At 49.0% G+C, this 18,774-nt stretch overlaps 1 protein-coding gene across 1 annotated transcript; it reads right to left on the bottom strand.

Moving 5' to 3' along the window:
- Positions 1–6,746: 6,746 nt before the first annotated feature.
- Positions 6,747–18,614, bottom strand: GPN2 (GPN-loop GTPase 2). Its single transcript, XM_061186939.1, has 5 exons — positions 17,986–18,614; positions 17,244–17,400; positions 14,374–14,534; positions 8,615–8,745; positions 6,747–7,119 (listed from the first exon to the last, which is right to left on the bottom strand). The coding sequence occupies exons 1-5, from the start codon at positions 18,394–18,396 to the stop codon at positions 7,047–7,049; spliced, it is 933 nt and encodes a 310-aa protein (XP_061042922.1). The 5' UTR covers positions 18,397–18,614; the 3' UTR covers positions 6,747–7,046.
- Positions 18,615–18,774: the final 160 nt, after the last annotated feature.

The raw sequence follows: 18,774 nt of genomic DNA, 5'->3' as shown, positions 1-18,774 counted from the left end.
TTCCCCTGTGACACTCCTCCTGTCTTTTCCAGTTATTGCGGAGGGACGGGACAGGGTTTGGCGTATGAGTTACAGAGACCCTGACCGCCCATGGGGCTGGCTCAGTGACCCGCAGACAAGACTCTGGAGCCAGTGACTCCAGGAGAGAGGCTGGGGGTCCAGCTCTCTCCATCGGGGTCTGGTCTGGTCCCTCCAAACTGGTCCGTCCCGGGAGGGTCAGGTGAGTGCAAAGACGGCTTGGAGGCTTCTCTGCCGGGGCCGCGGGGAGGGAGGCTTAAGAGCTCAGGTCTGAGGGGACAGGAAACCAGGCGTGAGGTCCGAGGACAGCGCCGGAGGGGTACGCTGCAGTGAGCGGCTCTGGGCACCTGAGATCTGAAAGCGGGAAAGAGTCATTAGATCTGAGCGGAGGGGAGTACGGCCTGGGGCAGGGGTATGATGCTGCCTTTAAAAGCCCAGGTCTGAGAAGACCGCCCTCCAGCTTTCGGAGATGGGGACAAAAATGAAACGGGCTGACGACGAGGAGGCTCAAGTTGAGTGCGAAGGGCCGCGAGGAGCGCGTCCGCCTTGGCCGGCGGTGCCCTACGCTTCCAAGCCTCCACCGCCCCGCCCCACCCCACCCACCCCGCTCCACCCACCCCGCTCCCAGCTGCAACACGCCTAGGAATGCGGCCTCTCCGTGTGGCCAGGCCTTCGCAGCCCGAGGCTGGAGGCGGGCCCGAGGCCGATGTCATCCAATCACGGGAGGGAGATACTCAGGGTACCGCCCCCGGGGCCCGACTGACCAATAAGAAAATGAGCGGCGTACTGCGCGCATTGCGTCTTCCCTCCGCCCACCCGGCCCCGCAGGCGCCGTGATGAGCTGCCCCACTGAGGGGCCCCGGGCACCCGCCGGGTGCCAGAGGCGGCGCTCTCCCGGTTTCACTCGGACGAGTTGCCACCCGTCCTACCCGAGAGCTCGGCATCCTCAGAGCAGCGGGACAGGGCGGGGCCGTGCGGAAAAAGTAGTCCCTGCCCTCTGAGTCATTTGCTCTACCGGCGGTGCCTGGGCCTGGCCGGGCGGGCAGGATCGGCTAGGAAAAGGCCCCCAAGGTGTCCCCATCACACTCCAGAGCCCAGGCAGCACTGAACTGGTAACCAGGAGGCTTGGAAGTGTCCCTGACTGGCTTGGAAAAGCCATTATACCTCCCTGGGCCTCAGTTTCCCCTTCTGTATCATAAGGGGCTTGGACTAAAGGCTTTCTAACGAAAAAATGTGAAGTTAAAACTGCCTGGGTTTGACTCCCAGCCTGCCTTGGCCAAGGCTCTTCACCATGCTTACCTTCTGTCCTCATTTGTGAAGTGGCGATTAAAAAATAGTACCTTCCTCTTAAAAGTTGCTGGAAGTTTGAGCAAATACATGCATGTAAAGTAGCCCATAGTACATATTCAATACATGTTACCCATTATTAATCCTTCCAGCATCAATAGTCTAGGATTTATCCAGCATTTCTGTGCCCAAAGCAGAATAATAAGGCCCAGTACTGAGGAACAGCTTTAGTGCCAAATCTGACCTACATGATCACTGGGCCTCCTGAGAATACTGGCCTGACATCAAGTGGTCACTCCTCCACCTGACAGTATTGGGGGAACTCAGTCCAGCCTCATCAGATTCCCCAGAGTCCAAGTTTGGTCACACCCATGGGACTCAAAATTAAAGGGCTCTTATCAGAGCTACTAATTCTACAGGGGAAGCTGGCAGGACCACTCTGATGCTTTCTGGGTCCCTCGTTTTCACCTCTCTTTTCCCAGAACAGTGTTGGGTTTCAAGGTTCCAAACCAGTCAGAGACTCTGGGAGAGGGCAAGTAACTTACCCTCAGCTCTGGAAGTGACCTGGTCTCTCTTACCAGACAGGTCTGGTGACTTCCTCTTAATGGGTAGGTCCTGAGAAAGGAAATTCTTTCTTTTCTCTCAGCATTTGACTTTTGCCTACTCCCTCTACACCGCTCATGGTTGCCCTCTATGGGGAAAGAAATGAGCTACCCTAAGGTAGCATGTTGGTGTTGACAGATTTTAAAAGCAGATGCTATGGATTGGAGTATCACCAAATCAGACAGCTAGCTGTGAGCTGGCTTAGGCACCAGCTTCTGAACTGGGTCCCAGACTTTTCTATCTAAAGCTTCCTTAATGTTACCCAGGGTGGGGTCTCAGTGAGCATTTCTTGTCATCTTTTCCTGGCCTAAATTTGACATTTAAAATTTTTCAGTCCTACGCAACATTGTAAATCAACTATACTTCAATAAAATTAAAAAAAAATTTTTTTTTCAGTCCAACTGCTAATGTATATGGAATTTCTCTTGGGGTGATGAAATGTTCTGGATTTAAATACTGGTGACAGTCGCACAACTTTGTGAATATATGAAAAAACACTGAACTGTAAACTCTATAATGAATTTTATGATACGTGAATTATGTCTCAATGAAAAAAAATCAGTCCCAGAGGGCAAAGTTGGTAAGATTGCCAAGTTCTGCTGGAAATTTCGTGGTGGCCACTCTTTCCAGTTGTCCTCTCCACTTGAGCACTTTCTTTTAACCTTTTCCAAATTTCAAAGCCATCTTCAGGTCAAAATATGACTAGCCACCATCCCTTTCACTTTAACACATACAGAGCTTTGGGTATGCTATCTAGTCTGCCAACTTCTTTCACTTATGTAAATACATTTATTCAGTCATGATTTCATACCTACTTGATTCTACCTCTAGGTTTGCAACTATGTCCTGGGTTTATTTTTTATCTATCTCCCCAGAGAGCTCCCTAAAAATGGTAACTTTGTCGCATTATTCCTCCTTCTTCCCACAGCGTCTCCAGCAAGCTTTTGTGTGCAGGAAGGAGCTCAAAACTTAGTTTTAAAACTGTCCTTCCAAATGCCTGGAAACCAGGTTAGTGCCAGGTCCTCTATTGTGGAAATGGAAATATAGCTAGTTCTGGGATAAAGCAAAGCTGTCTAGATAGAAATTGGGCTCACGAAGAGTCAAGTAACTACAGTCCTATCCTTAATGCACTGCCAGGTTATCCCCCAGGAAACAGAGGCCCAGGGCTTACAAAGATTTTCCTCTCCCAAGAATTTGAGTTGTATGGGGAAAATTTGCAACCTAAAATTTTCTAGAGAAGGTATCTACTCTTCTCTCTCTTACATGCAGTTACTTCAGAGAGCAAAGTCCAAATTGGCTCTGTAGATCCACAGAAGTAGGTGATGGAAAGCAAGGCATTGGGGTTAAGGTACCTTCTCAGAACTAACCGAGCACCCTAGGCCAAGGCATTGGGGTCAGGCAAGCCACTGTGTCTCCTTCCAGAAAGGCATGATATTCCTACACACCAACACACACACACACACACACACACACACACACACACACACACACACACACACACAATGTCCAAGTGTCCAGTGCCTTTTTGGGAAAACCTGATTTCAGATGCACCAAGATTGCTCTTCTGGCCAAAAGTGCCCCACTCCTGCTTCTTCCTAAAGAACAGAATACAGTAATAAAAGCACATGGCATGACTGCTATGTGCCAGGCAGTTTCATACCTTATTCCTCACGGCAATACATATTATCATCTTTGTTTTGCTTATGAAGAGACTAAGGCTCAGAGCCACTTGGGACACCTGGGCTTCTGGGGCTATGTGAAGTTGGCTCCCTGGCTGGACATGGAGGACACAGTGGGTTGGAAATGAGGCATATGGCTCTCCCCTACCCTCAGCAAGCCTGATGCCACTGAGGTCTGTGTAATCTGAGACTCTTCCTTCCAAAGGGGCAGGAAGAGGAGGTGAGCAGCCCAGACCAGGCTGGGTAAAGGCTCAACAACCAGGGGCAAGAGAGAGGAAAAGGGAGAGGAGGGGAGCTACTCAGCTTGATAGAGAATTTCCCTCCAGGATTTTGAGGTAGTTGGGCCTCCCAGCTTCTTCCAAAAACGGGGTGGGCCTTAGTAGTGCTGGGAAGTCACTTCCCTGTCTCTCTCAGGAGCCTTGAGAAAGGACAGAGAATCTCTCAGATCCTAACGGGATCCTCATCTTCCCACAGACCCTAATGGGATCAGGCTTCCTATTCTCAGCCAGCTGTGGGTGAGCGTTTTGCTACTTCAGAAACAGCTGAGGGCAGACTGGCTGTGCTTCAGCTCTGTGGGCTTTAGGGTGTCACCCTCACTCCTAAGCCTCTTTGTCTGGACTGGAAGCCTTTCCAATTAGCTGTGGTCACTGATAGGTTCCAAACACTATCTTCCAGTTGTTGGAAGTCCCCAAATTCAGAGCCAAGATATGCATAGTATAGCCCAGTGTCAGTGGTTAGCAGAGAAGACCAAGAAGGTCCCTTGGAAAGCATTCAGGGATGGTTTCCTCCCTCCGGAAGTTCACGATTGCCAAGTGAGGTCGGGGGTGAGAAGAGCACTTCCAGACAGTGCCTGTGAGATGTAAAGTGGCATTTTTCTGGGAGGCATTTTGGCAATATGAATCCAGAACCTAGAAAACATCAGCTATTTTATTTCTAGGACTTTATCATAAGTTAAAAGTCAGAGAGTCAAAGATGTTAATCACAGCACTATTTACAATAGCAAAAAAATTGCTAACAACTTAAAGGCTAACCATGGGAGTCTGGATAAACAATGTTATAGCCATACTCCAGAATATTATCATGTAGACATTAAAAAGGTCCTTATAGTTTTAGTTACACGAAATAATGTTAACTGAAAAAAGCAGGTTACAAAGCATTAACAATATATCCCACGTATATAAATGCTATAGCTATCCCTCTGAATGCATAGAAAAATAAGAAAGAAAAAACACAAAATATACATTTGAATAGAAAATTTATTATAAATATTTAAAAATTATTTATCTGTGGTGGGATTACGGGTGACTTATTTTCATTTTCCAAGCTTTTTACTTTTCTATCAGGAAAAAAAGAAATCTTAAGGACAGTCGTCATATGCTGACAAATCGAGGATGGTCTTTCTCTTACCCTACACACTTCATGCTGAACAGACCTCACCTGGAACCCAGACACCTCTGCTTTTCTGCACTGTGCTATCCCCTCCCAATCATGACAGGGGGGATAGAAAATCACGTTGCTATCAGTGGGAAGCGGACAGAGCTCCATTTACTAGAGGAGGAAACACCCTTGTTGTCACACCAAGGCCTGAAAATAAAGTTTGGAATTTTTCCATTCTTCTTCACTTGATGACTGCAGAGAATAAATGCTCAGGGTGCTTGCATATGAGGCCATAGAGTTCTAAATGATGCTTCCTTCCAGCTGGTGTGCTTTGGTGATAGCTGGGGCCTCCAGGATGGGGTAAGCATCAAAACCCATGACCACAGCTACTGGTATTAGTTTCAAAAACACAGCACCCACCCTCATGCCCTAACTGATGAGGGATCTGTCCAGCAGCCTGGGTGTCATTATTCCTGGGCTTCAGGCCCCATAGGTGACTCACAGCCAGCCCCAGGCAGTGCCTCCTGGCCTCAGTTTCCCTGGCTTGCACTGTTGACACTCCCTACCCACTGTGTACAGTGTCAATAGGGATGAGGTGCTTTGAACTCCTTAGATGAGAGTCGGGGAAGGAGCACCCAGTTATCATCCCCTATCCCGCCAGGCGTGGGAGTGGGGGTTGGCTGCTTTCACACTGTTCCAGCCCGGGGAGCCTCCTCACAGCCCCTCACTCTTCTGCCTTCTGCTCTGGTAACCAAATGTGAGAAGCAAAGCCCACTCACCCCCATCTCAATGCTACTTCAGAACAGTTTTCCTAAATTGAATTCTCCAACTGTCCAAACCACCAGTCATCTATCTTCCCCCTGATTTATGATTCAGTAATACCCTACAGGTGTCTAAATGCTTTCTCCTGATTGGTTACAAACCCTGTGGGAGGAGGGCTGACTTTTCACCATTAAGTATTCAGCAAAGTGAGCTATGAGAGAGACAGGCTGACTGAAGTTCAAACTCCTCATCTTTCTGTTTCCTCACAGTAAAGTGGGGCTTACTACTATTCCCCATCTCGTCTATATCCCTAGGAGCTGCTGTGAAAGCCACATGAGGACTGTGTGTGTGGAAGCTCTTTGTTAAATGCTAAGCCCTTCCCATGTATTAACAGCACTGAGTGTCTGCAAATAAGACTACTGGCACGACAGCCATCTGTCCCCTTCTGCTTCCAGGCTACAGCTGAAAAAAAAATTAAAATTAAAAAATAAACCTGGGATGCTACCTACTGGTTGAAAATGTGAATTGCATCCAACCAGTTGCAAGAAGAGCAAAGGAAGCAAACACCAGTATCTCCAACTTCAAGCCATCTTGATTTTTCCCACAGCCCTCATGATATCAGATTATATACTGATATTTTTCTTTAAGCAACTCATTTTGTATAAATAATTTCATTTTAAAGTCAACTTTTAATCACTACTATAAATGGAAAACTAGTTAACACTTGCCTCAAAAAACAATAAAACCGTGACATAAATACAACGAAAATAAAACATTACAAGATCTGCTAGGAAGTGTTGTCTGTGAGACCTCAAGCTTGAGGTTCACTGTTAAAACTGAAGACTAACCAAAGAGCATAACTGAGGACTGAGAGCCAACCCTCTAGTACGATCCCGTGCTTTGGGGGAAACACTGCCCTGTAGTATGAAGAAATAGGACTCTTCTGAGGAAAGGTGACATTCCCATATTCCCAACTCACTCGGCCTGGATGGTTGAAGAAAGTTTGGAAGCCACAAAAAGTAGAAGATAAACTCTTGTATTGTAGCACATTCCATCACAGCCTGAGTGGGACCAGTGCTGAATCCCTGGTGGCAGCGCCCAGAGATCATGAGGCTGTGATTGGTGCTCTGCTTGGCTACATGTGTGGCTTTTGGCCAGAAGTCCTCCGCAAGGCTGAGTATCCCCTCGCCAGTCTCCCAGCTCTGGCCGGAAGCGCTGCCCTTGGATCTGCAGCCCACTGAGCTGTCCGCTGCTCACTGGGAGCCGCCACTCTCCCCAGCGCTGGGTCGTGTGTCTTGTTCTCCAGAGCTCAGCTTGTTGCTACAGCTGCATGGCCTCCTGCTCCACTGACTGCTCTGAGGGCGCCAGGTACTTCTCCTGCAGGCCCAGGGTGCTGATGGAGGAGGGCTCGTCAAGGCTGATAGCATAGGCAAGGATGGAGAACTGGTCTGGGCAGGATCTGACCTCTGTGATGTGTGCCCTCTAGCTGCGTCTGGAGGTTCCTCCCATCCCACTCCCTTCCTCATAATTAGAGCTTCAGGCAACAGGGAACAATTGGGTCTGAGGAGTCCCTGAAAGTAACCAGACCCAAATGCTCCTCTGTTTGCCTCTTGCCCACACTGCTGAGGAGCAGAGAAGCAGAGAGCACTAACCCTCCAGCTCTGTGTTGTGGCACGTGCTCTGGAGCCAGGCCGTGGGGTTAAACCCCGATTCTGCCACTTCCTTTTTCTCATCTGTAATACAGAGTCGTGAGGACCAAATGAGACAACGAATATAAAGCGCCCAGCATGGCAACCGGCACACAGTAGGTGCTCAACAAATGACTTCTCTGTGACTTCTCTGCTTCAGCTAAAGGAGGGAACTCAAGGGAGCTCAAAGGAGACAACAACTTTCTGCTTGGGCTACACAGGGTGCCTCCTAGCTCTCTCTGGAATAGCAGGAAAGTGGGGCAGGAAGGACATCAATCAGAGTCACACAGGAAAAGACCACGACACTGCCCATGGAGCTGTGTGAGGCTGGCCGACCTGAGGCCTGGGTCTGGGGTCTGACTATGGCTATGTTGGCCACCACGGCTCTTATACTAGAGGACTCCAGCGTCACAACTTGAGATTCTACAACCAGGGAGACTGAGTTCCAGTACATCCCACGGCCCCCTCAAACACAGCACAGCTGCCAGTTCCCATCCCTGCCACCCACGTGACACACCTGCCCTCTCCTCTTCCTTTCCTTGCCTCAGTGACCACAACCGCCCCCTACCACTGACTAAACCAGAAACCTGGGCGTCTAACTTCTGCTCCACCTCCTTCTATCCCGTAACCACCTGGCCACCAGCTCTGGCTGTCTGTCGCCTTCATATTTTTCCAGTCCACACCTTTTTTGCTATTCTCACTGGTAATGTTGCATCCGGTCTCACCTGGAGACTGTAAAAACTCTCCTGCTCCCAATCACATCCCTTAAATGCATTTTCCACACTTGGAGGTGCTTTTCAAGAACGTACATCTGATTGCATCACGCTCCGCTCGACAACAGTATGCTGGTTCCCACTGGCCACCCACGGCCGAAGTCCACACTCCTCCATCGCCTACCTCCCCTTCCCACTGCATCTCCCTTTCCCCTTCACACTCAAGACACCAGGCAAAGCGAACCCCTCGCACCTCTCCTCAGTGCCCAGTGCTCTTTCATGTCTGGGCCTCTGTATTTGTTGCTCCTTCGGATCAATAGCCTCCCTTGCCCTCAGGTACAAACAACCCTGAAGCCTTCCAAGGGACCAGTTACCAGGGAGCCCACTGGCCAACATGAAATCAGTCATCTGCAAGCGCAGACATGGCCATTCCTGAGCCCCTGGCCTCCCGCTCTTGGCTGTGGCGGAGGCTAGCGAGCAAGGATACGAGGAGAAGTGGAAGTCAGCTCCCACCGCGGCAGACATCACGGCCTCCAGGCTCCGCTGCTCCTGGACCCCAAAGCAGTAGCCATTGGCTTTATCCACAGCCTTCAGGACCCGCTGGATACTCTCCTTGTCCTGGGCAGGGAGGAGAGAAACAGCTCTGAGTGAAACAGAGGTATGTGGAATTGAGGTTGTACCAAACCGATCGCAGTCTCCAAACACCCCCCTTGATCTTGCCTCATGAAGCCTCTGTCCATGCAGCTCCCTTGGCCTGGAGTACTTCTACATGTCCCCAGAGGCCTGGCTACACCTCATCTTTCCTGACTACCAACCCACCCAAATTAGAACAGATAAGCTCCTCTACGCACAGCCGCAGTCCCCTGGGTTTATCCCCACTGTAGCTATGATCCTTACCATCTTACTAACTATTAGCAAGTTATTAACTCATCTGCCTCTCCTACTTGACTGTGCACCCCTTGAGGTCGGGAACTTGTTTGTCCAGGCATCCCCAGTGCCTGGCACAGAACTTATCTAACAGTAGGCACCCAATAAATATGCATGTAACTTATTTGTTCGTCCATATAAAAGTGGTAAGAATGGTCCCTACATCACATTATGGGAAAGAGAGATCAAAATAATGCATGTACAGTCCTCAGCACAATGCCTAGCACAGAAAGCCTTCAATAAGTGGTAACTGTATGATTAATATTATAGGTTTCACCTCCTTGTTTTAGAGGAGAAAAGTGTGGCATTAGACAGAGAAGAAACAAGTTCCCTTAAGTTCACCCCCAGCAGAAAGGAATCTAACATGCACCTTTGTCTCCCAGGTTACCTTTGTAGGGTGCAAGGTGAGAGACACAATGGTTGGGTACTACTTTGCAAAGTCAACAGGCAGTTGCCCATCTTGAAGGAGGCTGAAAGACTTGTCCCTGGCCTTGGTCAAGTCCCTTGCTGATAACTTTCTGAACTCATCCTTTTTCACACTGAGGAGGGAACATGTGTAGCGAGAACCCAGCAAAACAGAACAGGGGGGCTTCCCTGGTGGCACAGTGGTTAAGAATCTGCCTGCCAATGCAGGGGACACGGGTTCAATCCCTGGTCCGGGAAGATCCCACATGCCATGGAGCAACTAAGCCCGTGCGCCACAACTACTGAGCCTGAGCTCTAGAGCCCGTGAGCCACAACTACTGAAGGCCGTGTGCCACAACTACTGAATCCCGCACGCCTAGAGCTCGTGCTCCGCAACGAAGAGTAGCCCCCGCTCGCCGCAACTAAAGAATGCCCGTGCACAGCAGCGAAGAGCCAACACAGCCAAAAATAAATAAATTAAAATAAAATAAATTAAAAAACAAAAAAACAGAACAGATAGGGCCAAAATTTGGTCTACCCTCTTTACTGGAATCCTGCCCACCACTGGTCTCGAAACCAAGGAGACTGAATGATAGTTGGACCCAGGACAAAGACCATTGTTTGAGCCCTCTAAGCCTCCTGGACACGTAGCCTGGTGTGCTCCCAGGCACTGCAGAGCCAATAGCTAAGGGACGAGGCTTCTTAGTGCCCAGTACAGGCACACCTCGGAGATACTGCGGGTTGGGTTCCAGAGCACCAGGGTAAAGCAAATTTCATGATAAAGTGAGTCACACGAACTTTTTGGTTTCCCAGTGCATGTAAAAGTCATGTTTACACTATACTGTAGTCTATTAAGCATATAGTCAATAGCATTATGTCCAAAAAAACAATGTACATACCTTAATTTAAAAGTACTTTATTGCTGGGACTTCCCTGGTGGCGCAGTGGTTAAGAATCCGCCTGCCAATGCAGGGGACACGGGTTCGAGCCCTGGTCCAGGAAGATCCCACATGCTGTGGAGCAACTAAGCCCGTGCGCCACAACTACTGAGCCCGGGCCCCTAGAGCCCATGCTCCGCAACAAATAAGCCACTGCAATGAGAATCCCGTGCACCGCCACGAAGAGTAGCTCCCGCTTGCCACAACTAGAGAAAGCCCGTGCACAGCAGCGAAGAGCCAACACAGCCAAAAATAAATAAATTAAAATAAAATAAATTAAAAAACAAAAAAACAGAACAGATAGGGCCAAAATTTGGTCTACCCTCTTTACTGGAATCCTGCCCACCACTGGTCTCGAAACCAAGGAGACTGAATGATAGTTGGACCCAGGACAAAGACCATTGTTTGAGCCCTCTAAGCCTCCTGGACACGTAGCCTGGTGTGCTCCCAGGCACTGCAGAGCCAATAGCTAAGGGACGAGGCTTCTTAGTGCCCAGTACAGGCACACCTCGGAGATACTGCGGGTTGGGTTCCAGAGCACCAGGGTAAAGCAAATTTCATGATAAAGTGAGTCACACGAACTTTTTGGTTTCCCAGTGCATGTAAAAGTCATGTTTACACTATACTGTAGTCTATTAAGCATATAGTCAATAGCATTATGTCCAAAAAAACAATGTACATACCTTAATTTAAAAGTACTTTATTGCTGGGACTTCCCTGGTGGCGCAGTGGTTAAGAATCCGCCTGCCAATGCAGGGGACACGGGTTCGAGCCCTGGTCCAGGAAGATCCCACATGCTGTGGAGCAACTAAGCCCGTGCGCCACAACTACTGAGCCCGGGCCCCTAGAGCCCATGCTCCGCAACAAGATAAGCCACTGCAATGAGAATCCCGCGCACCGCCACGAAGAGTAGCTCCCGCTTGCCACAACCAGAGAAAGCCCGTGCGCAGCAATGGAGACCCAATGCAGCCAAAAAAAAAAAAAAAAAAAAAAAAAGTACTTTATTGCTAAAAAATGCTGACCATCATCTGAGCCTTCAGTGAGTCGTAATCTTTTTGCTGGTTGAGGGTCTTACCTCCGTGGTGATAGCTGCTAACTGATCAGGGTGGTGTTGCTGTGGCAATTTCTTAAAATAAGACAACAATGAAGTTTGCTGCATCAACTGACTCTTCCTTTCACGAACGATTTCTCTGTAACACGCAATGCTGTTTGATAGCATTTTACCCACAGTAGAACTTCTTTCAAAATTGGAGTCAATCCTCTCAAATCCTGCTGCTACTATATCAACTAAGTTTACATAATATTCTAAATCCTTTGTTGCCATTTCAACATCCTTCACAGCATCTTCACCACGAGTAGATTCCATCTCAAGAAACCACTTTCTTTGCTCATTCATAAGAAGCAATTCCTTATCCGTAAAGTTGTATTATGAGACTGCAGCAATTCAGTGTCGTCTTTAGGCTCCACTTGTAATTCTAGTTCTCTTGCTATTTCCACCACATCTGCAGTTACTTCCTCCACTGAAGTCTTGAAGTCCTCAAAGTCATCCATGAGGGTTGGATGCAACTTCTTCCAAACTCCTGTTAATACTGATATTTTGACCCCTTCCCATGAATCATGAATGTTCTTAATGGCATCTAGAATGGTGACTCCTTTCCAGAAGGTTTTCAATTTACTTCGCCCAGATCCATGAGAGGAATCACTATCTATGGTAGCTACAGCCTTAAGAAATGTATTTCTTAAATACTAAGACTTGAAAGTCAAAATGACTCCTTGATCCATGGGCTGCAGAATGGGTGTTGTGTTAGCAGGCATGAAAACAACATCTCTATCAGAGCTCTTAGATGACCAGGTGCATTGTCAATGAACAGTAATGTTTTTTTTTGTTGTTTTTAAAAAAAAATTATTTATTTATTTATTTATGGCTGCGTTGGGTCTTCGTTGCTGCGCGTGGGCTTTCTCTAGTTGCGGCGAAGGGGGGCTTCTCTTTGTTGCGGTGCACGGGCTTCTCATTGCGGTGGCTTCTCTTGTTGCGGAGCATGGGCTCTAGGCACGTGGGCTTCAGTAGTTGTGGCTCGTGGGCTCAGTAGTTGTGGCTCACGGGCTCTAGAGTGCAGGCTCAGTAGCTGTGGCGCACGGGCTTAGTTGATCCGCGGCATGTGGGATCTTCCCGTACCAGGGCTCGAACCCGTGTCCCCTGCATCGGCAGGCAGATTCTTAACCACTGCGCCACCAGGGAAGCCCCAGCAGTAATGTTTTGAAAAGAATCTTTTTTTCTGAGCAGCAGGTCTCAACAGTGGGCTTAAAATATTTACTAAACTATGTTGTAAACAGATGTACTGTCATCCAGGCTTTGTTGTTCCATTTATAGAGCACAGGCAGAGTAGATTTAACAGAATTCTTAAGGGCCCTAGGATTTTCGGAATGGTAAATGAGCACTGGCTTCAACTTAAAGTCACCAGATGCATTAGCCCCTAAAAAGAGAGTCAGCCTATCCTTTGAAGCTTTGAAGCCAGGCACTGACTTCTCTCTAGCTATGAAAGTCCTAGATGGCATCTTTTTCCAGTATAAGGCTGTTTTGTCTACATTGAGAATCTGTTGTTTAGTATAGCCACCTTTTTTTTTTTGGCCACACCGGCCGCTTGTGGGATCTTAGTTCTCCAACCAGGGATTGAACCCCGGGCCCTCAGCAGTGAGTGCAGAGTCCTACCCTCTGGACCGCCAGGGAATTCCCAGTGTAGCCACCTTCATTAATTATCTTAGCTAGATCTTCTGGATAATTTGCTGCAGCTTCTACATCAGCACTTGCTGCTTCACCTTGCACTTTTATGCTATGGGGATGGCTTCTTTTCTTAAACCTCATGAACCAACCTCTGCTGGCTTCAAACTTTTCTTCTGCAGCTTCCTCATGTCTTTCAGCCTTCATAGAACTGAAGAGAGTTAGGGCCTTGCTCTGAATTAGGCTTTGGCTTAAGGAAATGCTGTGGCTGGTTTGATCTATAAAGACCACTAAAACTTTCTCCGTATCAGCAATAAGACTGTTTTGCTTTCTTATCATTCCTGTGTTCACTGGAGTAGCACTTTTCATTTTCTTCAAGAACTTTTCCTTTGCATTCACACCTTGGCTAACTGTTTGGCACAAGAGGCCTAGCTTTTGGCCTATCTCGGCTTTTCAACATGCCTTCCTCACTAAGCTTAATCATTTCTAGCTTTTAAAGTGAGAGGCATGGGACTTCCCTGGCGGTCCAGTGGTTAAGACTCTGTGCTTCCACTGCATGGGGCATGGGTTCGACCCCTGGTTGGGGAACTAAAATCCTGCATGCTGCGTGGCCAAAAAAAAAAAAAAAAAGTGAGAGATGTGAAGCTCTTCCTTTCACACGAACACTTAGAGGCCGTTGTAGGGTTATTAACTGGCCTAATTTCCACATTGTTGTGCTTTAGGGAATAAGGAGGCTGGAGGAGAGGGAGAGATGGGGGAGCAGCTACTCAGTGGAGCAGTCAAAACACACACAACATTTGTGGATTAAGTTCGCCATCTTTTTTTTTTTTTTTTTTTTTCCGGCCACGCCATGTGGCTTGCAGGATCTTAGTTCCCTAACCAGGAATCAAACCTGTGCCCTCAGCAGTGAAAGCACAGAGTCCTACCCACTGGACCGTCAGGGAATTCCCAAGTTCGCCGTCTTATATGGGTGCAGTCGACGGTGCCCCAAACAATTATAATAGTAACATCAAAGATCACGGATCATAGATCATCATAACAAATACAATAACAATGAAAAAGTCTGAAATATTGTGAGAATTATCAAAATATAACATAGCGACATAAAGTGAGCAAATGCTGTTGGAACATGTACTTGGTTCAATGCAGGGTTGCCACAAGCCTATAACTGGTAAAAAAAAAAAAAAAAAAAAAAAAAAATGCAGTATCTCTGAAGCACGATAAAGCAAAGTGCAATACAATGAGGTGTGTCTGTACCTGGATGTTGAGAGGGATGAAGGAGACCAGGCTGTAGTCTTCGATGAGCTGCACCAGCTTCTCATTGAGCTGACGGTAGTGGCGGAAGAAAGGATCAGAAGCCAGGTGGTCAAGCAGGTAGGAGAGGTCCAGGACCTCTGTATAGTAGTCCAGGTTGAAGGCTAAGAAGAGAAACTGGTTAGCACAGGGAACGATAGTCAATATCCTATGATAAACCATAATGGAAAAGAATATAAAAAAAGAATGTATATATATGTATAACTGAGTCACTTTGCTGTACAGCAGAACTTAATACAACATTGTATATCAACTATACTTTATCTAAAGAGAAAAGAAAAAGAAGAGAACCTGTGTTCTGGAGCAGCTGGCATCAGGCTAAAGACTTGAGGACAGGGACCATAATTTTTTCCTTCTTCCTTTGCCTTCATTCACTCACTCACTCATTCACTCATTCGTTCATTCAACAAACATTTGCTGAGGCAGTGAAATGAACTTACTAAGAAGAAAATACTTGATTTACTTGTTGGCTCTGCCATTTACTAGCTCTATGGGCAGTTACCCACCTCATGGGGCTACTGTGAGGATTAAGTGCTATAAACCCCAGTGTCTGGTTCAGAGAAGTGCTTGATCAGTGGTAGTAAGGTAGAACATGTACCAATAATAGTGCTTGGTCCCTGCCTCAAAAAGCTCATAGCCAGGCAGAGCTCCCAGGACCCGGCGCACTATCTAGTGCCTCTATCTAGCAGGATGGCCTCTTGGGAAAATCACTTTCCCTTTCCAGGTCAGTTCCTTCTTAGTGTAAAATGAGAAGATTAGACTAGATGACTCAGAGGTCCCTGACTCAGTTCTATGAATACAAACTTCTCACTAAGAGAAGGAAAGTGGGCCTCTCTGCACTGTCCACTTCTGCCTGGAAGACTCAAGCAGCTGGGCTACTCAGCAGGTCTGTCCCAAAGTGAGCCGAGGGAATCAGGCTATCGGGATCGACTGACTCACTCCCTGAGTTCTGCTTCCTGCGTTCTTATCAGCTCTATTTAGAAACTGACACCCCTGTGCCTGCAAGGAAGAAAGTGCTGGGCATTCCAACAAACTTCTTGGATTGTCTGACAGGTACGTTTCTCACTGAGAATGCAGAAACTGCAGCCAGGTACACTTGGTTTAAATTTTATCTCAATTAACAGGCTAGCTGAGTGACTGACCTTGGGCTATTCATGTAATGTCTCTGGGCCTCAATTGCCTGATCTGGTTTGTACCTCAGTCTCTTGTGAGGATGACTGGCAAGAGTCAGAGCTAGAAATGTAGAGGACCAGCATGTAGCCATCTGGGCTGTAGGCTGTGAAGGGGGAGACAGGCTTGGGAAGACACAAATCTGGACATAGATAAAATGGGGCTTTTTATCTCCATCCTTCCATGTCCCAACCGGCAGCCAGTCACCCTCCCTGGACAAGGCCCTGACACTTCACTCTCCCCACAACCTCCCTTCCTGCTCACTGCTGGTCATTTCAGCTATTCTTCCCTAGGTTCCTTTGTGGCTGAAGATGCTATTTAGGGAACTAATGCCCCAGTCAGCAGCGCACTAATTTTGCAGGAAAAAAAATGTTGGCCATAGACCCCTAGGCAACGCCCCTGCCTCATGCCAGCCTGCTTCTCTCTCAGTCTTTCCCACCTTGACAAACAGCACCTTTATCTGTCCACTGGTTCAGTCAGAAACCTGAGAGTCATCCTTAATTCCTCTGTCTCCACATGCGTGAGTTTTGAATCTATCTACTTCTCTCCATTCCCACTACCACTGCCTGGGCTGCTGCAAACACCTCCTACAGGATCTCTGTTTTCATTCTTGCCCCTTTCAATTCACAAAGTAGCCAGAAGAACCTTTTTAGTTCATGGTGTTTGTTCCCTTGCTTCATATTCATCAATGGCTTTCCTCTGTGTTTCAACAGTACAGGTTCTAGCCCCTGCCCACCTCTCTGACCTCGTTTCCTACCACCCTTCCCCTGGGCACTATCTCAGCTACCCTGGGCTCCCTTCACTCCCCACCCCCTTTTCCTTGAACACAAAAAGCTCTTTCCCGGGACTTCCCTGGTGGCGCAGTGGTTAAGAATCCGCCTGCCAATGCAGGGGACATGGGTTCGATCCCTGATCCGGGAAGATCCCACATGCCGCAGAGCAACTAAGCCCGTGTGCCACAACTACTGAGCCTGTGCTCTAGAGCCGCGAGCCACAACTACTGAGCCCGCGTGCTGCAACTACCGAAGCCCGCGTGCCTAGAGCTTGTGCTCTGCAACAACAGAAGCCACCGCAATGAGAAGCCCGCGCACCGCAACAAAGAGTAGCCTCTGCTCGCCGCAACTAGAGAAAGCCCGTGCGCAGCAAAGAAGACCCAACGCAGCCAAAAAAATAAGTTAATTAAAAAAAAAAAAATTGTGGTTCATGTGAAATGGCAAAAAAAAAAAAAACCAACCCACCAACAAACAAACAAAACTCTTTCCTTAAGGATTAGGGAAATAGGGACCCCTACTGGTCCCTCTGCCTAGGAACAGTTCTACTTTGGCTGGCTCCTTCTCACTATTCTGGTCTCAGCTCAGATGGTACTGTTCACTCCCCTCACTCCCAACCACTCACTATCCCATCACTTTCTTCTAATTCCTTCATAATACATATCACCATCTGTAGCTCTCTTGTCCCCAAAACCCAGAACAGTATCTGGCACAGAGCAGCACAAAATAAATGGGCAGGGGTCAGACCTGACTGTGGCTACTATCACCAGGCCATGCATGGTCCCTGGAAGCAGCTTCCTTCAGCTGAGATCTCTGCTTCACTCCAGCCCAGCCGCTGCCCTACTTTTTGCCTGTCAGAACAGGATCTCTTACCCAGCTTCCCATAGTGTTCAATGAGGTCCATCTTGGAGAGGAGGTTGACATGGGGCAGCTCCACATGCAGCATGGTGGCCAGGGAGGTACACAGTACCGAGATGAACTTGGCAGGGTCTGTGCAATAGTGAGAATCCACCAGGTGGACAGCAGTCAGCTGGGAGGGAAGGAAAAGACAAGGTGAGAGTGGCCTGGGGAGGCAGGGAACATTAGGGCCTATGTCTCCCCCATCAGACTGGGGACTTCTGAGGGCAAAGGGAAAGTCTTCCCATTAGTGTTTTCCTGCTTCTGTTTCATTCTAATAGCCACAGTCATTTCCTTATCCCAGGAGATGTGGGGCATCTTTTCCTACAAGATGCCTTGCACTGAGCCTCCCAGTGGGCAACTGGTTCAATTCCCACTGCATCTGACTCTATTCTTTCACTTTCTTTTGTCCACAAGTCACAACAACAATTACCATGCCACTTTCCACATAACCCCTTCCATACTCTCAATAATCCCAAATTGGGTACTGACACACCCATTTTACAGATGAGAAAACTGAGGTTCAGAGAGATAAACTGACTTGCCCAGGACCACACAGCGAGTCACTGTCAGTGGCAGAGCCAGGATTCGAACTCACAACTGTTTTACTCCAAAGCGTCTCGACCCCTACCTCGCTGTGGGACATGGGGGCGTGGCATCTGTTCTCCTCCCTCAGTTCCTCCATTTGCAAAAGGGGCCTGCCCGTCCCCAGACGCACCCTGAGGTCCCACTGCGCCATCTGGGAGAAGATGCTGCGCAGGGCTCCGTGGTGCGTGCAGAGCTCCACTTGGCCAGGGCAGTCGAAGAGGAAGTAGTGGCCGCGGAGGGGGTCGAGCTTGGCACGCAACCAGTCCAGGTTGGCCTCCAGGTACTCCATGCAGTACAGCAGGCCGCCGTTGGGCCCCAGCTGCAGCGCGTCCATCACGTCGCCCAGCCCCACCAGCTCGCCCACGTCCACGGCGCACTCGTACGGCAGCCCCTCATTGGCCGGGTCCAGGTTCACCACCGCCACACGCCGGCCCAGCGCGCGCAGAAACTCACTCATGCCCAGGCAGTACGTGGTCTTCCCCGAGCCCGGAGGGCCGATAACCGCCTGCCCAAAGGCCGTGGTCGGAGCGGCCCCCGCCATGGGCAGCCGGCACACGGCCCCGTGCGGAGCAGGTAAGCTCGGCAGGGAAGCAGGGCGGGAGCCAAGCCGGAGACGAGAGCCGAGGGCAACGGGATCCCCGACGTGCACTTCGTCGGGGGCCGGCGGTGATGCCCGGGGGTCGCCTAAAGAGGAAAAGCAGGCACCCGCGTGATGTGAGGCGACCAAATGGCCAGGTACTAACGGTACCAGCACCCGACTTCCGGACGACGTCGGAAAGAGCAGGGCCGGGAGAGGAAGTCCCGCCCATACGGTGACGACACAGCTTGGCGCCGAAGGGCGTGGTGACGTCGGTGCGTGGGGCGGACGTGGGGGCCTGGGGGAGGGGGCGGTTACCTTTCTGGGGATTTCCCCACCTTC

The sequence above is a fragment of the Eubalaena glacialis genome, chromosome 3, assembly GCF_028564815.1.
Source record: "Eubalaena glacialis isolate mEubGla1 chromosome 3, mEubGla1.1.hap2.+ XY, whole genome shotgun sequence".
NCBI classification, from domain to species: Eukaryota; Metazoa; Chordata; class Mammalia; order Artiodactyla; family Balaenidae; genus Eubalaena; species Eubalaena glacialis.
This window is presented reverse-complemented; position numbering and strand designations above follow the sequence as displayed.